The following is a 25,459-nucleotide window of genomic DNA, read 5'->3' as shown; positions in this document are numbered from 1 at the left end:
AGAACTAAGTGGAACAAGTTTGAAATTAAGACAAAAATCGTTTATAATAAGATATCAACTGTCTTTCTATGGACATATTAAAAGTATGGAATCAGAGAGGCTCACCAACAAGATTCTTCTCTTCCAGGAGAACAGGAAGACACAAGTTCCATGGGTGAAAGAAGTACACTGGGATCTAGAAAAATGTGATCATGGCAGAAGAAATTGTGACAGGCAAATCTTTAAGAAAAAGGTTGCAGAGGTGAAGGATTTCTTCGAGGACAAAACGAGGAAGAACAGAGTATTCTTGGCAGAAGAACGTGCACGAGTGAGCCAACGGATGAAGGAGTACTGGCGAAAGAGGAAGGAAGAGAACTTTAGAAAGTGAGGGAAGTTGTGTAAACGCACTCAGGGAATTAAAGGTTTTAAGTTCTGTCTTTTATTTCCTTTCAAAATGCATAAAGTACATATCACACATAAACAACCTTAGGCCTAATTTTTCGGGTATACAAGTTTTGATTTTTTAACATTAGTTTAACTGCATTAAGTTACTATATTAAGAGTATACACATATACTGGTGTTCCACATAACTTTAGTGACTCTTGTGATCTGCAGTTAATAGAATATTACTGTTATTGCCTAGATAAATTTTGTAAAAATATTGTAAACAACCATGAGCGAGAAGTGTTTGAGCTGCTGTAGGAAAGTCAGTTCTGGGGTTCTGTGCAGCTGTAGTGACAGATGGTTACACTGGGCTGAATGTAGTGGAATGGGAATCGGGGAAGTAAATGGGTCTCTTCCATGGTATTGCAGATAATGTTCAAGGGATAGGAAAATAGTGGAACAGGAAGGGAACATTAGAGCCCTTCAGGCTGAACTGCATAGTGCTAGGGAGGAACTGTTGAGGTTAATGGGGGAGAAGGGTGAAGACAGGTGGGAAGTGGTAGCAAGGAAGAGGGGCCACAGAAAGAGAACAATATCTAACAGTTTCATCATTGGCACAAACAACAGATTTGCCTTGCTACCTTAGTCAACTAAGGAAGAGGCTCAAGTAGATGCAAGTGTAGTCAGCACTCAACAGACTTTTACTAGGAAACCAACTGTTGCAAAAAAGTAGAAAGTAGGAAGAATGTTTTGTTGTTAGATAGTAGCCATGGAAGACATGTGGGCCAGATCTTGCAGGAAAAATTAGGTGACAGGTACCAGGTCACAAGTATTTTCAAGCCCAGTGCATGTCTTAGCCAAGTGATAGAAGATGTAGGATCATTGTGCAAGGGTTTTACAAAGGATCATGTTATGGTAGTGGGTGGAGCAGGAAACTGTATTGATAGGGATCAGGGCTACAATATTGAGCGTGACCTGGTAAAAAAAGCATCTGCAATTAATGATACAAATGTTGGCTACGTTCCTGCTTTCTTGCAGTATGATCGGCCCCAACTGAACAGCTCTGTCACGAGGGTCAATATGGAGCTAGATCAGCTGCTTCAGGCAGCTACTTTTTCAGGCATAGGTTCGGTTCCTGTTGATGGTATTAGTAAGTAGGTGGGACTTCACAAGACATGACCTGCATCTCAATAGGAAAGAAAAGGGTAAACTGGTTATGACGATAGCAAAATTTTTAAGGGGGGGGGGGGCACTGAAACTCATGGGAGTACTTTTTGTAGGCTAAGATCAGTGTCCAATCATCCTACATTGATTGAAATTAAGCTTAACGAGAAGTTCAGACAGGCGGGTACTAGAGATGTGAAAATATCACGATTCCCACTACAGTACAGTGAAAAATAATGTTAGTATGTCACAAAAGTCACATAAAAACACATTGAAAAATAATGTTAGTATATTGCATTAGAATATCAAGGGGTTAAAAAACAAAGTAGATGAGCTTCTTGTTTGTTTAGAAGATTTAGAAACTGCGGGTGGAATAGGTGGACTATGCCTGTCTGAACATCGTACAGTCACAGGTATGGAAATGGAAAATGTAGGTGGATATAAGTTTTCAGCACATGTAAGTAGAGAGACTATGGAGAGAGGAGGAGTTGCCATATATGTTAAAATCTGTCATAGTGTGAAAAATTTGGAAACTAAAAAAAATTGCATAGAGCAACATACAGTAGTACCTATGTAATTTGCATGTGAGCTTAAACTAAATAATGGCACTTTTATAATTGTAGCCGTGTATGGGTCTCCATTGGGAAATTTTCAAATATTTTTGAAAAACTTGGATTCTTTATTGCGGTATCTGTCAGACAGAGGAAAGCAAATTATTATCTGTGGGGATTTCAATGTACATTTTCTGAAAGAGTCTGATATAAATCTTGACCTTGGAGTATTACTTGGTTCTTTCAATCTGATATCAGTTATTGATTTTCCTGCTAGGGTGCTACAGGAAGGCAGCACACTGATAGATAATGTATTCATAGACCAAGATAAATTTAATCAAATAAAAACTGTTCCTGTTAAGAATGGTCTGTCTGATCATGATTTACAGTTAGTTACAGTATACGATATAGCTCCAACCGAGCTAGGTTAATAGTAGGCTCCTTTTACCAACCTCCCGACTCAGCAGCATTAGTGGCAGAACAACTGAGAGAAAATTTGGAATACATTTCACGTAAATTTTCTCAGCATGTTATAGTCTTAGGTGGAGATTTCAATTTACCAGATATAGACTGGGACACTCAGATGTTTAGGACGGGTGGTAGGGACGGAGCATCGAGTGACAATATACTGAGTGCACTATCCGAAAATTACCTCGAGCAATTAAACAGAGAACCGACTTGTGGAGATAACATATTGGACCTACTGATAACAAACAGACCCGAACTTTTCGACTCTGTAAGTGTAGAACAGGGAATCAGTGATCAAAAGGCCATTGCAGCATCCCTGAATATGGTAGTTAATAGGAATATAAAAAAAGGTTTATCTGTTTAGCAAGAGTAATAGAAGGCAGATTTCAGACTACCTAACAGATCAAAACGAAAATTTCTGTTCTGACACTGACAATGTTGAGTGTTTATGGAAAAAGTTCAAGGCAATTGTAAAATGCGTTTTAGACAGGTACGTGCCGAGTAAAACTGTGAGGGACAGGAAAAACCCACCGTGGTTCAACAACAAAGTTAGGAAACTACTGCGAAAGCAAAGAGAGCTTCACTCCAAGTTTAAACGCAGCCAAAACCTCTCAGACAAACAGAAGCTAAACGATGTCAAAGTTAGAGTAAGGAGGGCTACGTGTGAAGCGTTCAGTGAATTCGAAAGTAAAATTCTATGTACTGACTTGACAGAAAATCCTAGGAAGTTCTGGTCTTACGTTAAATCAGTAAGTGGCTCGAAACAGCATATCCAGACACTCCGGGATGATGATGACATTGAAACAGAGGATGACACGCGTAAAGCTGAAATACTAAACACCTTTTTCCAAAGCTGTTTCACAGAGGAAGACCGCACTGCAGTTCCTTCTCTAAATCCTTGCACAAACAAAAAAATGGCTGACATCGAAATAAGTGTCCAAGGAATAGAAAAGCAACTGGAATCACTCAACAGAGGAAAGTCCACTGGACCTGACGGGATACCAATTCGATCCTACACAGAGTACGCAAAAGAACTTGCCCCCCTTCTAACAGCCGTGTACCGCAAGTCTCTAGAGGAACGGAAGGTTCCAAATGATTGGAAAAGAGCACAGGTAGTCCCAGTCTTCAAGAAGGGTCGTCGAGCAGATGCGCAAAACTATAGACCTATATCTCTGACGTCGATCTGTTGTAGAATTTTAGAACATGTTTTTTGCTCGCGTATCATGTTGTTTTTGGAAACCCAGAATCTACTCTGTAGGAATCAACATGGATTCCGGAAACAGCGATCGTGTGAGACCCAAATTGCTTTATTTGTTCATGAGACCCAGAAAATATTAGATACAGGCTCCCAGGTAGATGCTATTTTCCTTGACTTCCAGAAGGCATTCGATACAGTTCCACACTGTCGCCTGATAAACAAAGTAAGAGCCTACAGAATATCAGACCAGCTGTGTGGCTGGATTGAAGAGTTTTTAGCAAACAGAACACAGCATGTTGTTATCAATGGAGAGACGTCTACAGACGTTAAGGTAACCTCTGGCGTGCCACAGGGGAGTGTTATGGGACCATTGCTTTTCACAATATATATAAATGACCTAGTAGATAGTGTCGGAAGTTCCATGCGGCTTTTCACGGATGATGCTGCAGTATACAGAGAAGTTGCAGCATTAGAAAATTGTAGCGAAATGCAGGAAGATCTGCAGCGGATAGGCACTTGGTGCAGGGAGTGGCAACTGACCCTTAACATAGATAAAAGTAATGTATTGTGAATACATAGAAAGAAGGATCCTTTATTGTATGATTATATGATAGCGGAACGAACACTGGTAGCAGTTACTTCTGTAAAATATCTGGGAGTATGCGTGCGGAACAATTTGAAGGGGAATGATCACATAAAATTAATTGTTGGTAAGGCGGGGTACCAGATTGAGACTCATTGGGAGAGTCCTTAGAAAATGTAGTCCATCAACAAAGGAGGTGGCTTACAAAACACTCGTTCGACATATACTTGAGTATTGCTCATCAGTGTGGGATCCGTACCAGATCGGGTTGACGGAGGAGATAGAGAAGATCCAAAGAAGAGCGGCGCATTTCGTCAGAGGGTTATTTGGTAACCGTGATAGCGTTACGGAGATGTTTAGCAAACTCAAGTGGCAGACTCTGCAAGAGAGGCGCTCTGCATCGCGGTGTAGCTTGCTCGCAAGGTTTCGAGAGGGTGCGTTTCTGGATGAGGTATTGAATATATTGCTTCCCCCTACTTATACCTCCCGAGGAGATCACGAATGTAAAATTAGAGAGATTCGAGCGTACACGGAGGCTTTCAGACAGTCGTTCTTCCTGCGAACCATACGCGACTGGAACAGGAAAGGGAGGTAATGACAGTGGCACGTAAAGTGCCCTCTGCCACACACCGTTGGGTGGCTTGCGGAGTATAAATGTAGATGTAGATGTAGAATGTGACACAGTCCTTCCAGAATAGTGCATTCAATTAACAATTTAACCATTCAAAATTTTAGGGAAAGCTTGCAACAATTAGACTGGGACGAGGTGTACAGGGAAGAAGATGCTAATTTAAAATTTAATCTATTTCATGATACCTTTGTGAGTATATTTGAAAAAAGTTTCCATAAGAGAACAGTGAAATATAATTCTAAGAAACCATGCAAAAAGCCATGTCTTACTAAAGGGATAAAAATATTTTGTAAACGGAAAAAGGAAACGTATCTTATAGCTAGGAGGAGTAATGATCCCAAAACAGAGAAACATTATAAAAACTATTGCATTGTATTAAGAAAAGTTATTAAAAAGTCCAGGAGTAAGTGCATTATGTCTGAGATTAGCACATCTGATAATAAAATTAAAACAATTTGGAATATTGTTAAAAGGGAAACAGGGCAACCGAGATCACAGGAAGACTGTATTTCTATCAAATATAATGAAAATTTTGTTAACAAGAAGTCAGAAGTAGAAAACATTTTTAATAATCGTTTTTTAAATAAGACTCCAGCTATTCATTAGAAAATGTAAGACAGTATATGGAAGAGGCAGTACCTATGCAATTTGATAAAACTGAAATTCAACCCACCTCTCCTCCTGAAATTAGGAAAATAATAAATTCACTCAAAAGTAAAAGCCCACATGGAATTTATGGCATTTCCAACAGAGAATTAAAAGCTTGTTCCCAAAAAATAAGTAGGATTCTCAGCCACATATGTATTAGCTCCCTGAAACAGGATAGACTGAAATACGCTATTGTTAAACCATTGCATAAAAAAGGGGATAGATCTGATGCTAACGACTACCACCCAAACTCACTTCTGACAGTTTTATCCAAAATTCTTTAAAAAGTAATGTATTCAAGAGTAGCATCATGTATTTGAAAAAAATGAAGTACTAACAAAATGTCAATTTGGCTTTCTGAAAGGCTTTCCAACAGAAAATGCGATATCTGCTTCCACTGGTCAAATATTAAATGCTCTGAATATCTAAACATCACCCATTGGGATATTTTGTGATCTCTCAAAGGATTATGACTGAGTGAATCATGAATTTCTCCTAGATAAGCTTAAATATTGTGGTATGAGTGGCGCAGTGCACAAAACTGGAAGAATGCAGAAGTTTGAAATTAACAGTACAGATAGCATTCAAAAACCAGCAGAGTCCTCTAACTGCGGAGGTATCAAGTATGGTGTCCCACTGGGTTCACAGGGTTCAGTCTTGGGTCCCTTATATATCAACAATTTGTCACTCTATATTCATGAAGATGCAAAGCTAGTTCTTTTTGCTGATGATACAAGTACAGTAATTACACCCAACCAGCAAGAATCAGCTGAGGAAATTGCAAAAAAACGCCTTTCAGAAAATTATTAAGAGGTTCTCTGCAAATGGACTCTCACTAAATTACGAGAAAACACAGTTTATACAATTCTGTACAGTAAACAGCATAACATCATTGATAAACATAGACTATGAACAGAAGTCTGCTGCTAAGGCAGAATACTCAAAATTTCTGGGTGTGTGCTTTGATGAGAAATTTAATTGGAAGAAAATTACTGAAGACACAGCTTGCACAAATTAATAAGTTTAATAAAATTTCAACTTTATTTTCATCTCCTGTCTTCTATTTATTCCTTCTTTACTGATCCTCCAAATATATTCATTTAGGCGAAGTTTTTAGTGATATATCAATGCAATGAAATATTCTCACATTGTGTGACAAAGCCACACTGAAAATGTGAGGTGAGAACATTTCTCCCAAAACATTGTGGACACCCTACAGATTGACATTGTAAGGAATCCACAAAGCTATTATTGCATTTTTATTTAATTCATAGGAAGGTACATAAGGTATTTTTAGCATGCAGCTGAAGATGTTTGACAAGCAGTGTGGAACAAAAGCAACCTTTGGCTAAAACATTTTGAACATGTAATGCCAATGACTAAGCTGTTGTATGTCACAGAAAGTTCTGAAGATTAAAAACTGTTTTATAGGAGGATGCTCACACAGACTGAAGAACGCAGTGACTTGATTTATGATTCATTCCGAACTGCCTTCACATATTCACAGAATAGAAGAGGTACAAGTAATAAATGGAGTGCAGCAAAGCAGGAAAGGAAGAGCATGAAGAAAGTGAGTTTAAAGGAAAGAAACAGGATATCATTTATACTAGGATTATCTGCAAGATATTTTATTGAAGGGCTGCAGTCTTTCCATTTCCATTATTTTATATGTTGTAACAAGTTACAAACATATAAAAATTTTGTGCTGAAAGGTATTCAATTCATAATTACAACAAATAAAATGTAGCCACAATAAGCTAACTCATACCAAGTCTGATAGGTGATGTAACCTGCAAACAAAAATGTGCAGACAGATATAGGAATGCAAATATGCATATTGTTTGACTACTGCAGTTTCAGAAAAATGATGACTACCATAAGTATTAAAATCAATTGATCTGCAAAACAAATGCCTCCTTTTCTAAATTAGTGTCCTTGAAGTATGAAATACACTGACAGAAAAAAATCACAACACAAAAAAATAATTAATGTATAGTAATGAAATTTTGGGAATATATTTGTCTAGTCATATTGAAATGATTAACATTGGAAGATTGGAGATTAATGTAAGTGTAAGATAAACCATTGCAAATGTGAAATTTTGGTATATTAATAACTGCACTAACCATCAGAATATTGAATGCAAGCATGCAAACATACATGCATTGTGTTGTATAGGTGCTGGATGTTAGTTTGTGGCATGGAGTTCCATGTCTGTTGCACTTGGTCGGTCAATAGAGGAACAGTTAATGCTGTTTGTCAATAAAGCTGGAATTGTCATCCGATGATGTCCTATGTGATCTCCACTGGAGATCAAAAATACACACACACACACACACACACACACACACACACACACACACATACACACACGCGCGCGCGCGCGCGCGCGCGCGCGCGCACGCAAACGCAACTCACACACAAACGACCCCAATCTCGGGCTACTGAAGCCAGACAGTGGCTTCAGCGGCCAGAGACTGTTGCCGTGTGTGTGTGATTTGCGTGATTGTGTGTGTGTGTCTGGTGCCTATTTTTGAAGGAGGCCTTATTGGCTGAAAGCTCATTTTCTGACAGCCTTTTCGTTGTGCCTAGTTATGTTTAGTAGTGAAGTTGGACCATAACCTAAACTATGTAACTGAGGATGATAGATAGATGAGAATGCTCTTTGCACTAACTTGACAACTTCGTCGGTCATAGAATAATAGGGCAAGCCTTGGGTGACTCATTCTGTTGAATGTGTAAATGTAAACTTGCAGGATTTGCTCATAAGAATGAGATGATCACAAATAGGTGTCACTGATGCATTACCCATCATAGTTACACCACACATGGTGTGTCCTACATATGAATGTTTCCTGCAAAGCTGATCAAACAGGCTTCAGTCACCTGTGAGTTTGTTGCCATAGTGTTCAATACTTGCAGTCACAAATTGGAATAGGCCAAGAACTAGCTACAGACATCTGGAACAAGTCTACACATTTACTCCATTATCGTACTGCTCATAAGACTCATTGACAGTCAAATGCCAATTTTCACTCCCACAACAGTGGTTAGATAATAAAGGATTATGTTTTATGATGTTAGGAGATTTCACTTAAAGAAGAATCAATTGCTAAGACACATACTGAGACATCAGCAGATCATCAACTTAACAACAGAAACAAGAGTGGAAGGTAAAAATTGTAGGAGGAGACCAAAACTTGACTACAGTGCACAGGTGTAAATGGATATACATTGCAGTAGTTACACACACAGACTAAACTAGCATGGAGAACTGCATCAAACGAGTCTTTGGATTGAAGACCACAACATACATTCTACAGGACATGTCGAGAATGAGCCAAAGTAGTTTCAGATAGAATAATTTCAAGGTATTCGTTGTTTAAATATGTTAGGAATTTCAGCTATTTCATGAATGAAATGGCTAAGTCAACCTTATTTTGACAACTCTTTCGGTTTATGAACAGTAGCGTAACAAAATTATAAAAAATGATATATTTCTTTCTCTTACTATCTTCTGTAACTTAGAATATATCTGTTACACACAAATCTAGAGAGACAAACTTTGGATCATGCTACAAGATGTCTAATTAGAGAGAGAGGTGGAAGGGGGGGTGGGTGGGGGTGGGGGGGGGGAGGGGGGGGGGAGAACTGAACAGCAAAGAAATACATAAATAAATAAATGACATATTTAGAATAGTGTTCTTTTGATTTCATCAAATAATTTTAATAATGTTCCTTATTTGCCAAAGGAACTGTGAATCATATTTCAACTTATGGCTTTTCTGAGTCATCAGTCTTCTGACTGCCACGAATTCCTCTCCTGTGCCAAAATCTTCATCTCAGAGTACCACCTGCAACCTATGTCCTCAATTACTTGCTGGATGTATTCCAATCTCTGTCTTCCTCTACAGTTTTTGTCCTCCACAGCTCCCTCTAGTACCATGGAATCATTCCCCGATGTCTTAAACAGATGTCCTGTCATCCAGTCTCTTCTCCTTTTCAGTGCTTTCCACATGTTCCTTTCCTCTCTGATTATGCGCAGAACCTCTTCATTCCTTACCTTATCAGTCCACCTAATTTTCAAAATTCTTCTGTAGCACGACATCTCAAATTTTTCAATTATCTTCTGTCTCGGATTTCCTATAGTCCAAGTTTCACTACCATAAAACGCTGTGCTCCACATGTACATTTTCAGAAATTTCTTCCTCAAATTAAGGTCTATGTTTGATGCTAGTAGACTTCTCTTGCCCAGGAATGCCCTTTATGCTACCGCTTGTCTTCTTTTGATGTCTTCCTTGAACCATCCGTCATTGGTAATTTTGTTGCTTAGATTTATGATTTCTTAACTTCATCTATTTTGTGACCATCAGTCCTGATGTTAACTTTCTCACTGTTATCATTTCTGCTACTTCTCATTACTTTCGTCTGTCTTCGATTTACTCTCAATCCATATTCTGTACTCATCAGGCTGTTCATTCCATCCAGCAGATCATGTAGTTCTCCTTCACTTTCACTCAGGATAGCAATATCATCAGCAAATTGTATCACTGATATCCTTCCACTTTGAATTTTACTCCCACTCATGGAGCTTTCCTTTATTTCCATCCTTGATTTTTTGATGTACTGATTGAACAGTAGGGGGTGAAAGATTACAGCCTGTCTTACATCCTTTTTTTAAATCCAAACACCTCATTCTTGGTCTTCCACTCTTATTTTTCCCTCTTGGCTCTTGTACATATTATATATTACTTGTCTCTCCCTATAGGTTACCCCTATTTTTCTCAGAATTTCGAACATCTTGCACCATTTTACATTGTTGAATGCTTCTTCCAGGTCTACAAAACATATGAATGTGTCTTGAATTTTTTTAGTCTTGCTTCCACTATCAACTGCAATGTCAAAATTACCTGTCTGGTGTCTTTACTTTCCCTAAATCCAAACTGATCATCATCTAACACATCTTCAATTTTCTTTTCCATTCTTCTGTATATTTGCTTGTGAGTGACTTGGGTGCATGAGCTGTTATGCTGACTGTACAATAATTCTCACACTTGTCAGCTCTTGCAGTCTTCGGAATTGTGTGGATGATGTTTTTCCGAAAGTCACATGGTATGTCACCAGACTCATACATTCTAAACACCAATGTGAATATTCATTTTGTTGCCACTTCCCTCAACGATTTTAGAAATTCTGATAGAATGTTATCTATTCCTTTTGCCTTTTTTATTTTAAGCTCTCCAAAGCTCTTTTAAATTCTCATTCTAGTACTGGATCCTGTATCCCTTTTAAATCAACTTCTGTTTGTTACTCTATCACAGCAGATAAATCTTCCCCCCTCACAGAGGTCTTCAATGTACTCTTTCCACCTACCCACTCTCTCCTCTGCATTTATCAGCAGAATTCCTGTTGCACTCTTAATGTTATCACACACTTGCTTTTGATTTCACAGAAGTCAGTCCTTCTGATAATCATTTCTTTTTCAATGTCTTCACATTTTCATGTAGCCATTTTGCCCCAGCTTCGTTGCACCTCCTATTTATTTCATTCCTCAGCGACTTGTATTTCAGTATTCCTGACTTTCCTTTAACATTTTTGTACTTCTTTCTTTCATTGATCAGCCGAAACATTTCTTCTGTTACCCATGCTTTCTTCACAGTTTGCTTCTTCATACCTATGTTTTTCTGTGACTTTAACAGGAATATTCACAACAATTGTGTGTTTGTTTATTTCTAGCATTGTAGTTTCAAAAAGTTTTTGCCATTATTTTAATAAAGGTAGGAGAATGAGATAATAGCAGTATCTGACAGAACCAGTCAGTATTTATTAATGCTATTTTTAATTTCAGATAGTAGCTAAAAAAGGTATTGGTTGTCCTGGGGTTATATAGGTTGCCAAAGACAGGGGTTCAAAGCACTACTCATATATTTAGAGCACAAGCACAATAAAACATCAAATGTAAAAATATCAAATATTTTATATTCACAATTATTCCTATGAGTGATAGAGGGATGGGGAATGTATGTGCTAATATGTGTACTTATATGGCTTTTCTACATTGTCTGTGGTGAAATTTTTATTAATCTTTCCCTCGCTGAGTGCTCAAGAGATTTTGCCTTCTCCAAGAACTGTGTGTCAACCTATTTAGGATATAGTCGCTGAAGTGAGCTATTGATAAGAATAAGAGTTCTATGATGTGTGATGTTTGCTCTCACAATTACCACAAAATAGATCAGCTGCACAAATATTTTAATTTTGTTTTGCTTGTTTCAACAGATTAATCTGTCATCTTTAGAAGCCTACAAAATTTGGGATATTATAAATAATTAGAACTTAGCCGTATACTTACGCAAAGTATAAAAAGTGAATCACAAAAACTTTCTTAATAGTGGTTCAGCAGAATTGATTATCTTCTTCACAGAAGCATAATGCCATGATACATCCAAAAATTTATATATGTGATAATTATAAAAACAAATTGATAATTTACAATAAATGAATCACATTTATGTACATAGTCAAGTTGTTGTGCTAGGAGCAAGAAATATATAGAAGAAAGCATATGTAAGGAGTGTAACAAATGTATATAAACAAGTTATATATAAAACATCTGAAAAACAAACAATGCTAAGTCCAGGATGAAATTACAATAATATTATAAAAAGGATAAATTGTTACTCACAATACAGAGGTGACGTTGAATCGCAGACAGGTGCCACAAAAAGACTGCTGTACATTTAAGCTTTTGGTGAGAAGGTCCTCTTCTGGAGTACAAAATACACACACTTTCACACAGGCAAAACTCAATACACACGACAACTGTCTCTGCCCACTGTGTCTGGACTGCAGCCCCTTTACGCACAAATTGCCTATCTTTCATGCTGTGATGGGCTATATACTTGAGGCCCCCTAACCTTTTCAGCTATCGCTAGTGACCTTAATAACCTAAAGTAAATTGCAGTCAAAAATGGATATCAAGAAAGCCTTGTACAAAAACTTTACAAAAATAAAATCAATAAGAATATAAGTTCCTCTACACTCAATAAAAATAGTCTTTCTGACACTACAATCCCATTGACATTTCATATCATATAGATAATTTGTTTAAAAAATATGACTGTGTCTTTCACCAACAGTAATGTCACCAAGCTGCTCTTTATACAAAATAGGAAACCACCAAACGACAAATTTCTCAAATCTGGGGTACATAAAATTCAATGCAATATATGTCCACATTTTATAGGACAGAGGCATTGTCATGAGCACTTCCTCAACAAAGATGGTGAAAATTCATATAAAACAACTTCCATAGAACATCTCAGAGTTTAGAAACATGGACTTCCTCTTTCATATCGCTCAGCACGAAATTTTGTGTAACTGAAAAACACTACAAAATGAACCTCTTATAAGATTTTGAAATTTATAAACATTCCTACCCCAGTTCCAAAGATTTGTTGAACTATCAGCTTGCAGTGACATATAGACAAAATTCTGATTGTATAACATCTTACACAATGGTGAAAATTAGCCCATTCCCTTTAGGTATTGATGTCAGCAATAGGTTATGTGGAACTATGTGACACATTTTTTAAATATATTATGTATAACTTCCTTTATATAACTATGTTATACTTCTAATACATGATTTTACATACGTTCCTTGCTGCTAACACAACAACTTGACTATGCACACAAATGTTATTCATTTACTGTCAATTAGCAATCTGTTTTTATAATTATGACATTCACTACTCGCATATTTGGATGTCATGGCATTACACTCCTGTGAAGAAGATATTGACATCTGTTAAACCAGTATTAAGTATGATTTTATAATACACTTCTTTTACTTTACATAAATATATGGCCACATTCTATAATATCCCAAATTTTGTATGCTTCTGAAGATGACAGATTAATCTGTTGAAACTGGTAAAGCAAAATAAAAATAATTGTGCAGCTGGGAACTGAATTTAATTCTGAAACAAGACACATTATTTTATCACATCCGGTATTATTAGATTCTGACGACAGACCTTACAAAAATGACTTGACACTTTCCAACAGGATTATATGACAAAATGTAATAGCCACTCTGGAATTAAGCTGTCAACATCTGTAATGGATCAATGTCCGAACACAGAAAAAGATCTTCAGCACTGCTAAAGTCTGCATTACACAGTGCATAGCATTAAGGTGCAAAATGGATAAAAGTCCCTTACTGAGCAGCTGTCTCATATTTATAACTCCATGCAAACAGTACAAAGACCAGTAGGATATATGAAACAATCTAGTTTGATGGCAAAACTAGAAAAAATCTTACACCAACATGTTCTATTTAAATGGAATACCACCTACACAAAGATAGATCCATTAATCTGCAACAAAATAACACTTAAAGCCTGCTATTTCAGTTAAACACGTGGGAAATGGTATACCATGTCAACCTGATGTAGTGAACAACATAATTAACTTCATGAAAAGTTTTAAGGAGACCTTGAGGATAAAACAAAACCAAAGCTGTCTTTTGTAGTGCCTTGGATATTTGGTTCACTATATTCATGCCAAAGTGAAGATGACAAATCAAAACCGATGTTGCTGCAAGTACATGCGAAAACTTCCTAAAGAGAAAGTCATTAATGAACTAAAAGGTTCTCATTTCTCGAATACAACTTCTTCATTTCAAGGAACTACTCATCCTGAGTGAGAAGAAAGAACATATTCACCCAAGATTTTGTTGGAGGCTAGAAAGCATAGTTGTGGTAGAAGTAAAATAACATTCTATACGCTCTCCTACAATGAAGTTTTGGAGCTGCTGTTCATCAACTTCTAAGCATAAAGATGAATCTGAGACGTATCTGGACACTTCAGAATTTTGCTGTCTTGGTTGAATGCCAATTCCTGTGCTTTCCTCAAACTCTCCAAAAAGTTGCAAAAGAAGTCATACGAATTCCCTCCAGTACTATTGTGCATAAAAGAAATTTTGTAATTGTATAAGGTAAGTGCAGCTGTATCAATTTATGTCATGTTAATGACATTTTGTTAATGCATAACAGAACTAGTGGCAAGCGAAGTATGTGATGACACTTATAACACAGGGCACCTATTTAATTGTCATATAATTTCATAATGTACATTTAATATTTAGGTTAGTGTTATGAAATTTATAAGTACATTTTTTAAGGCACATAGTTGGCTTATGTTACTTTATCTTCAACTGCTACTGATTTTAAAATCTCTTATGTAACCCAAATATTTTGTATTTTTAGTTTGAGCTACATTTAGATATCTTAAGGAATATTATTTCTTTAAATGAACAGTCTGAAACACTTTCATACAATGAGTGTGGTTATAGCAGCCAGGATTTTGTATCTGGGCACATGCTCAACGAAGGAAAAAATGGCATTATTCTGATATAATAATGATTGGAAATTAGAGAGTATGAAAAAAGGAAATATGAAAATATTATGATGATGAAATAATCTATCCATTGAGCACGTACTTGTCATGTACGCAGTTTTTATAGTGGGTCAAATATTATCTAACTTCACTGGTAGCCTCCAGCTGTGAGTATAATAGAGTCGCTTGGTTCATGAGCTCTTGTACTTGAGCCATGAGTTTCTTGTTACCCCACACCTGAACGACAGCTGATGCCACAAGTAACTGGTGCTGACTGCCTCATTTTTCCAGTAAGAGTTTACTTGGATGACTAATATCCAGAAGTATTTAGTGCAAGCAGAACACTGTAAACTGTATCTCAGTGATTTATAATATTAACAATAGGCCAATTTTAGAGTAATTTACAATACACAAAGCTGCTAGATAACTATATAAACAGTAGCAGCAATTAGTGAAAAAATAAAAAACAGCAGCTTGGACAGCACAAATGATAACCATCACATTTTCGGACTGTCAAATAAGAAATATTAGCATCACAGATCACTACAGGAAACAGAAAAATCTTAAAAGTATTTCAGTATGTGTGCTATGCCTAACAGAACTTAATTTAGAAGTCACAGAAATTAAACAGATGCATCTAGAGTGAGACAAGTTAGTATGCCATTACTGTCTGCAGAAATGGAGTGTCCCAACATACACAGAAGGTGGAATAAAGTCGGAGGTCATAGAGCTAAATGAGTACTTCATTCAGTGACTCTTTGAGTTCTGTAATTCCTAACTTGTTAATCAAGCTAAGCAACTATGACAAGTGAGAAAACTCTGCCATATAAAGTAAGTTTTGATTTTCTCATGCGAATTGGAAGACAAAACATGGACATTTCTACGTTGTTTTTTTTTTTAAATTTACTTTTTTATCTGTGAGTTTCAGTGCAATTAATGGAACATGGACATTGCAGACATGCATTATTAATACACTGCCTCTCAGTATACCTGCAACAATACTTTCATAACAAATAATGTAACCCTAAAGAGGTGCAAAACAAAATGCCTAATAATAAACAAATTAGGGCATGTTATGCATCATCACTCAAGTGTGAGAAGCACAAGCACTGTGACAATAGGTGATTACAGCATACATGTATGTTCATGGTTACTTAAACAGTTCAACATTTCATTTAGAGATGTCACATTGGAGAAGGAGCATTTTAAATTGCCTTGGTTGACAGGGGAATGGAACTATTCCAAAGGCTTGTAGTCTCCTTTTCCCGTCATTTTTATTTGAAGAAACAGAACTGTGAAACTATGTTCATGATTAATTATTTGTTTTCAGATATCAACAGAATTTTTAATTATCTCCAGAGATTGAAGGAGAGCTCAAGTTAAGGATACTGGTATAAAAGACAAAAATAAGTATAAAAAAAGTTAAGCATTAAGAAAACAACCCCCCCCCCCCCCCCCCCCAATTCCACACCTATTCAACAAACATTTGCAACTTTCAATATGAGAAACATTGCTTACTGATATTGTGCATAGCTTGAAATAAATCACTAAGCATGGGATCTTCAGAAAATATGCATTATTCCTGTTGCCTAGCACAGAAAATGTAAACATAGACATATTGTTTTAAGTACAAGACTTTTAGATTTTTATTATAATTATGAATAAATGAAAACTGATATTTATTTGAAGTATTCATAGATAACCAATCATTAAAAAATGACACAGATAAACATGACATTTATTACAAAACAATAAATGACAATCCAACTCCCACAAACAGTTACAAAATATTAGCATCATTTTACAAGATATATTGTATACAATACTAAGATCTACGTACAATTAACACAAAGAAGTCCAAATCTGTACTAAAAATTAACAATTTGTAATACATGCTCTAAATTTACATTCTTGTATGCTAACTAGGTTGACTAGTTCCTGTGTTTGTTCTGTGATATCGATACATATGAATGCGCAAAGAACCCTTATTTCTGCTGCCAGCACCACACAATTCACAACGAAGACGCTCCTGCTGTTTATGTAGGTCTCTGATGTGTACTTTCATGTTTCCTTTTGATGTAAATGTACGATCACACCATGGACACAGCCATAGGGAAGGGCAGACAGTTGATGAAAACTTCCCTACAAGAATTTTTTATACTTAGTAGCAATGCCTACCACAAATATAAAATATACATCAAAAATTTAGAATGAGTAAAATATGTATAGTTCATAAATATTTCATCATGAATTTCATAAACATTCCACTAAAGAAGATTGTAAATAGTATGCCATTTAAATCAACCATTACACACACACGTGTGTAACATCAAGAAACTGAAAGTCAGTTCAATATACATGACATTATTAGTGGTAATAATGATGTAAAATCAGGCCATAACTCACAAGCCAATGAAATGAAATATTCAATAGACTATAGCTCAAATAGAATATTATAATATATTCTGCCTCCTGTAATGAGGTGGTGAATAGTTAAAGAGAATGTCATTTTCCTTATACAGCACCCACGTATTTTGCCTCACAGTACAAAAGAAAGTGAAATTAAGTATGAACAAATAACATCTCTTGAGAAAATGGCACTGATTCAACCCCATGTTACTATACTGAAGAATGAATCCTATCTTTTACACTGGATTACATCAATATAGTAGGAAATTCAAAATTTGAAAAGAGCTGGGGCAAGGAGTCTTCATATAACTGAAATTATTCTCAGTAATTGTAGGGGAGGTTTTCAGATCCTTAAACTGGGAAAACATGGAACTAAAGTCTGTTGATGTAACGTATTTGAATCACCTTAGCTCTGCTATTGACATTGTAAGCTTTACCCTAATGCAGCTATTTTTGAACAATGAGTGCTAGAACATAAACAGTGATTTTGAAAATAAGACATAAATCCAAAATGAAGTTTCACTCAGCAGTGGAGTGTGCACTGATTCAAAACTTTCTAGCAGATTAGAACTGTCTGCCAGATCAGGACTCAAATCTGAGACCTTTACCTTTTGCTGGCAAGGGCTTGACTAAGCTCTCCAAGTATGACTCACAACCTGTCCACACAACGTTTGCTTTCATTGGTACCTCATCTTCCACCTTCCAAATTTCATCCAACCCCAGGCTGTTGTTGGGCTACATTTCCACAATATCATTTCTTCAAAGAGTACTAGTCCCACAAGTACTTCTGTTAGGGTGATTCATGCATCGTTCTGGGGTAGCTCAACTGGTAGAACACTTGCCCACAAACAGCAAAGATCCCAGGTTCACATCCTGGTCCTGCACATTTTCGTCTATCAGAAAGTTTCAAGACATAAATCAATTACAACTATACAGAAATAATACATAACCAACACACAAAAAATCAAATTGTGGAAGCTAATAATGCAGTCACAGATGCAGTTGATGAGTGTTTGCATTTAGGGCAGTTAAAGAAAATTACTGGATGAACAGGAAAAGAAATAAACAGCAGGGGAAAAAATTGTTTCGAGCAGGGATTTTTAAATTGAAGAGGGTTCATAAAACTAAGTTTTGATATGTTTCACAAAGAAAGTTTACAAATGCCAGTGAGGCAACGACTTTTGAATGAAGTTGTGCAATCGGGCTACGAGAAGCTGGATGTTTCTTCTGCAATACTGCAGAAAGACTTGGCAGGAATATAGCCACTGCAAATGAATGCTGGCAAAGGTGGTCACAGGAATGTACAGTCGCAAGAAAACTGGGTTCCAGATGGCCCTGTGGCACTATCGAGAGGGAAGACTATCATGTTCGGTATATGGCTCTGGTGCATTGTACTACATCTGCAGCACCAATTTCAGCTGCAGTTGGAACCACGGTAACAGAATGAACTGTTACAATCAATTACTTCAAGGAGCACTCCAAACCAGATGCCCTGTAGTGTGCATTCCACTGACACCAAACCACCATCATTTGCGACTTCAGAGGTGTCAAGCAAAAGCTAGTTGGAGGGCAGGATGGAGGTCTGTTGTGTTTTCTGATGAATGTTGCTTCTGCCTCATTGACAGTGATGTTCATCTCTTGGTTAGGAGGAGGTAGTTGAGAGCCTGAAACCAACCTTTCTGCGTGCTAAGGCGCACTGGACCTAAATCTGTAGTTATGGTCTGGAGTGCGATTTCGTATGACAGCAGAAGCACTCTCATGGCTATCCCATGCACCCTGACTGCTAAGTTGTACATCTATCTGGTGATATGACATGTCATGCTACTATTCATGAACAGCATTCCAGAGGGTATTTTCCAACATAACAGCACTTGCATTTGTAACCCAACATGTTCCACAGATCGTCAACATGTTGCCTTGGCCTGGTTGATCACCAGATATGTCTCCAATGGAGAACAGAGGGGACATCATCTGACAACAACTACAGGGTCATCCACAAACAGTATTAACCATCCCTGTATTGACCGACCAAGTGCAACCCGCATGGAACTCCATCCCACAAACTTGCATCCGACACCTGTACAACACAATGCATGCATATTTGCATGCTTGAAATCCACTTATTAATGTACCAGCACTTATTTGCAATGGCTTATTTGCACTTACATCAATCTGTGATCTTGCAATGTTAATCACTTAAATATGTTAGCTAGACAAATATATTCCCAAAATTTCATTATTCTACATTAATTATCTTTTGGTGTTGTGATTTTTTTCCATTAGTATATTTACTTGTTTGGTTTCCCGCTATGATTGTTGCAAAGAAACTGCTATAGTGAGCCATTATCATAATTACAAGAAACTGTACAAAAGAAATCAAAAACTTGTAAAATATTTCTGCAGCAGAATTATCTGCACTAGATATAAGTCACAACTGTTACCAATCCACCTTGATTGTACATAATTCACACCAGCAAAATTCACGACACATTCTATATCCATCTACAGATCTCAGAAATATTCAACCAAAAGTTTGGTGAATACATACTTCTAACACAAAGACACTATAGCAATAGGCAGATAAAGTTACCTCTATTTTCAATGATAACAGCTACATTCAAATTCCATAAGTATTAAATTATCCAATATAATGTACTGGAAATATATGGATATATGATAAGCTATTCCATTTGGTTCATTTAATCCTGAATTAACAATAATATTATTCTAGGCATACTACATATTCAACTGGTTTGGCATAAATCCTTATATGTCTCAGAAGTTGATTTTGAGACTTTTCAACTACTTCGCAAAAGTCTCAAAATCAAACAACAACAAAGATATTGACAGCTATTCATCAACTCAAATAGTAATAATATGGCAGTCTTACCACTGTAAAAATCTGTGCAATTCTGTGTACGTCCTTTTTTGAAAACTGACTTGTATATTTAAACAATTACAGAAACCATAATAATAAGTGATAAACATTTTCAACCTTGCATACTTTACAGATGTTCTCCTGCATACCTTGGGAGACGCGCTCCTGTGAGGAAGGATGTTGTTGTTGTTGTTGTTGTTGTTGTTGTTGTTGTTGCGGTCTTCAGTCCTGAGACTGGTTTGATGCAGCTCTCCATGCTAATCTATCCAGTGCAAGCTCCTTCATCTCCCAGTACCTACAACAACCTACATCCTTCTGAATCTGCTCTGTGTATTCATCTCTTGGTCTCCCTCTACAATTTTTACCCTCCACGCTGCCCTCCAATGCTAAATTTATGATCCCTTGATGCCTCAGGACATGTCCTACCAATCGATCCCTTCTTCTAGTCAAGTTGTGCCACAAACTTCTCTTCTCCCCAATCCTATTCAATAACCTCCTCATTAGTTACATGAGCTACCCACCTAATCTTCAACATTCTTCTGTAGCACCACATTTCGAAAGCTTCTATTCTCTTCTTGTCCAAACTATTTATTATCCATGTTTCACTTCCATACATGGCTACACTCCATACTATTACTTTCAGAAACGACTTCCTGACACTTAATTCTATACTCGATGTTAACAAATTTCTCTTCTTCAGAAACACTTTCCTTGCCATTGCCAGTCTACATTTTATATCCTCTCTACTTCAACCATCATCAGTTAGTTTGCTCCCCAAATAGCAAAACTCCTTTACTACTTTAAGTGTCTCATTTCCTAATCTAATTCCTTCAGCATCACCCGACTTAATTCGACTACATTCCATTATCCTCATTTTGCTTTTGTTGATGTTCATCTTATATCCTCCTTTCAAGACACTGTCCATTCCGTTCAACTGCTTTTTCAAGTCCTTTGCTGTCTCTGACAGAATTACAATGTCATCGGCGAACCTCAAAGTTTTTATTTCTTCTCCATGGATTTTAATACCTACTCCGAATTTCTCTATTGTTTCCTTTACTGCTTGCTCAATATACAGATTGAATAACATCGAGGAGAGGCTACAACCCTGCCTCACTCCCTTCCCAACCACTGCTTCCCTTTCATGTCCCTCGATTCTTATAACTGCCATCCGCTTTCTGTACAAATTGTAAATAGCCTTTCGCTCCCTGTATTTTACCCCTGCCACCTCTAGAATTTGAAAGAGAGTATTCCAGTCAACATTGTCAAAAGCTTTCTCTAAGTCTACAAATGCTAGAAACGTAGGTTTGCCTTTCCTTAATCTTTCTTCTAAGATAAGTTGTAGGGTCAGTATTGCCTCACGTGTTCCAACATTTCTACGGAATCCAAACTGATCTTCCCCGAGGTCGGCTTCTACCAGTTTTTCCATTCGTCTGTAAATAATTCGCTTTAGTATTTTGCAGCCGTGACTTATTAAACTGATAGTTCGGTAATTTTCACATCTGTCAACACCTGCTTTCTTTGGGATTGGAATTATTATATTCTTCTTGAAGTCTGAGGGTATTTCGCCTGTCTCGTACATCTTGCTCACCAGACAGTAGAGTTTTGTCAGGACTGGCTCTCCCAAGGCCATCAGTAGTTCTAATGGAATGTTGTCTACTCCCGGGGCCTTGTTTCGACTCAGGTCTTTCAGTGCTCTCTCAAACTCTTCACGCAGTATCGTATCTCCCATTTCATCTTCATCTACATCCTCTTCCATTTCCATAATATTGTCCTCAAGTACATCGCCCTTGTATAGACCCTCTATATACTCCTTCCACCTTTCTGCTTTCCCCTCTTTGCTTAGGACTGGGTTTCCATCTGAGCTCTTGATATTCATACAAGTGGCTCTCTTTTCTCCAAAGGTCTCTTTAATTTTCCTGTAGGCTGTATCTATCTTACCTCTAGTGAGATAAGCCTCTACATCCTTACATTTGTCCTCTAGCCATGCCTGCTTAGCCATTTTGCACTTCCTGTCGATCTCATTTCTGAGATGTTTGTATTCTTTTTTTGCCTGCTTCATTTACTGCATTTTTATATTTTCTGCTTTCATCAATTAAATTCAATATTTCTTCTGTTACCCAAGGATTTCTGCTAGCCCTCATCTTTTTACCTATTTGATCCTCTGCTGCCTTCACTACTTCATCCCTCAGAGCTACCCATTCTTCTTCTACTGTATTTCTTTCCCCCATTCCTGTCAATTGTTCCCTTATGCTGTCCCTGAAACTCTGTACAACCTCTGGTTTAGTCAGTTTATCCAGGTCCCATCTCCTTAAATTCCCACCTGCGGGGATATGGCTTAGCCACAGCAGGAATGATTGGTTAGAACATTTTGCTGCGGAATGCAAAGGTCCTGGGTTCCAGTTCTGCTCTGACAGTTTTAATTTGTCGGGGAGTTTCATATTAGGGAGCACTCCACTGCAGAGCAAAAATCCATTCTGAATCAATCCCCCAGGCTGCCTCTGTGATATCCTTTCTCCCAGGAGTGGTAGTCCTGCAAGTTATGCTGGAGATCTTCTGTGAAGTTTGGAAGGTAGGGGCAGAGCTGCAGAGTGGGTCAAAGGCCACAATTGGATAGCTCATTTAGTAGAGCACTTAACAAAGATAATGGTGCGAGGTTCAAGTCCCTGTCCAGCGCATAGTTTTGATCTACTAGAAAGTTTCAAATCAGCACACACTCCACTGCAGAATGAAAATTCATTCTGGGCTTTCAACATTCCTCGCAAATTCTCCTTTAACTAACTGTTATGACTTCACGGCTGAAAGCACTTTTCTAATGATAACATTCTGCTACTTATAGGTAACAAGCTAATATGCTGGAATATTCTCTGATGATTAAATGACAACAGTATTTCCCTATCTTATACATGTCTTGCATGTGTGCAGAACAGCTAAGACATTCTTGCTTTTGGTTTTACAGTTTTCATAAATGACTTTAGTCTGTTGCTGTGGCCAATTCTTTTCTGTTCACATATCCAACTAATCAAACAAGCCCAATACTGACTGACTTAAAACCTAATCCCCCCCCAACATTTTGCTGTACACAGTCAGTGCTCAATACCCAACAGCATCAATGTTGAATCACTTAAAGCATAACATTTCTCCTCCTCAACTTAACACAAATGTTGATGCATGGTGTCTCACCCATTCTCACTTTCCTCTTCCTGCCCACCAACGCCATTGCTAAAAATTATGAGGATATAAATGGAATAATGTTAGCTCTACGATGGGTAGTCATACGATTTTGTTTGCATGTAAATGTCTGCAGTCCTGGTACATACTGAAGTACCTGCACCACAGTACCATACCATACTGCTAGAGAAGACATAACAAAATGGCATAGTCCATTAATATAGTGGAATATTGAGCAATCACTTACTTTCTATGTTTGAGGAGGAACAATGTTGCGGAAATGCTTGCACAGTAGGTGGAAGCATATGGTGACAATGCTCCATCTTGTGACACAGTGGTTTTGTGGCACAGGTGCTGCCAGAGGGGCCCAAACAAGTACGAATCATGGAGAACAAAGTCGTAGATGATCTCTCTGTGAAGAAGCAGAAATCGCAGGAGAAGTGGAGGTCATGATGTTCAAATATCAGTGTATCAAATTGAGGCAACAGTGAAAAACTGAAAATTTGTCATGGACCAGTTTCCAGCATCTTGCACAATATTTTGAACATGACAAATGTCACTACCCACTGGGCTCCACAACTGCTCACATTAATTCAAGCAGCTTGCCAAACCGAGGCAGCAGCAGAAATGTTGGAGCTGTGTCAGGCCAATCCAGCAAGTTAGAAGCATGTAGGTTCTCCACTGCAGAAAAAGACGAAGACCCCAACCATCATCAGGTAAGGTGTGCTGAATGTTTCTTAAAACTGGTGTGCTGAGGTGCTAAACATTACAGGAGCATTCTATCGAAATCTCCTCACCAGCTTATAAGAGGCTGGCAACATGAAGCATTTGGGAAGCTGACTGAGGGCACGTTTTTGCTCCACAACACCGAAGCTCATGCTGCACAGGATCAGCCAAACATGCTGCTTTTTTTCAGCTATCAAATTATGCCTCCTCCCCACGATATTTCTCCAATGTGGTACCCTTTGGCTTCTACCTCTTTTTCAGATAAAAAATAAACAATTGCATGGGAGGTATTTCCTGAATGGTGACAAGGTGATTATTGAGATGGAATATTTCCTGAAAAGCATAAATGTAGAGTTCTACAACCAAGGCCTGTGCCAAATCTTCCACTGTTGTGAAAAAATTCTTGTAGTGAAGAGTAAACACATAAAGAAGGACTAACACCATCACAATGAATCACGGTATAAGATTTTCTTTCCTTTGTTACTTCTCAATGACTGCACCTCATATAAGAGCTTCAAAGAAACAGAACACTAAATATTCAAATAGAAAAGACTAAAGCCTAATCCAAATGGTGTAATGAATAACAAATGTGTACATTTAGTACATGATATAAAAATATTAGAGATATATCTGTAACATGTATGCCATTTGTAGTTATTTATATGACTATGAGTTAATACCAAATTCTATTTGCACAAAATTTCCATTTGATAAATTTGCAGTTCACTCAAAATGTGGTTAAATGCAAGGCAATCGATAAACAATCCCCATATTATCCTAGCCTAATGTAGCTACCATCATCTGTGCTTTTTTAATGAAATATGTAAGGATTTTTAGAAGTGATTTGAAGTGGAAACAACATAAAATCAGTTGTACAGACAGTAAGTGGGTTAGATTTGTTAGGAGAATTATCTGAAAGTGCATAGTATTTGTAACCCAGAATTCACACAAGGCTTGTCCAATCCATTCTTCATTACTGCTCCATGTTTGGGAAGCTTATTATATCAGCCCAAAGGAAGAAGTCAAACAAATTCAGAGATATATTGTTAAAGCTGTGAATGGTCAATTGACACACTCCACCATAAGATGACTACAGGAACAGCATAACACATAGCCTCTCTGCTGTTAGAGAGTCAGCATTTACCTCCCAGTGCCAGCTACTCATGGTTCTGTTCCAGTGCCAGCTGCATACTCTTGTTTGCACTGCCATCAAATTGATTTTCTAACCACCCTGACCTACAAGATCTTTCAAGACGCCTGTGAAGCATTTCA

General features: G+C 37.4%; 1 protein-coding gene across 4 annotated transcripts in view; it reads right to left on the bottom strand.

The window, feature by feature from the left end:
• The window catches only part of LOC126183133 (broad-complex core protein isoforms 1/2/3/4/5-like), a 319,181-nt gene that overhangs the window by 6,333 nt on the left and 287,389 nt on the right, over positions 1–25,459 (bottom strand). The window contains exon 7 of one of the 4 annotated variants that reach the window (XM_049924912.1): positions 16,781–17,148. The exons of the other annotated variants lie outside the window; for them this stretch is intronic. Coding sequence (XP_049780869.1) covers positions 16,925–17,148 — 224 coding nt within the window. The 3' untranslated portion in view covers positions 16,781–16,924. Of the gene's footprint in view, positions 1–16,780; positions 17,149–25,459 lie in introns of those variants that run through there. 4 annotated transcript variants of the gene reach the window in all.

Source organism: Schistocerca cancellata, chromosome 1 (assembly GCF_023864275.1).
Source record: "Schistocerca cancellata isolate TAMUIC-IGC-003103 chromosome 1, iqSchCanc2.1, whole genome shotgun sequence".
Taxonomy (NCBI): Eukaryota; Metazoa; Arthropoda; class Insecta; order Orthoptera; family Acrididae; genus Schistocerca; species Schistocerca cancellata.
This window is presented reverse-complemented; position numbering and strand designations above follow the sequence as displayed.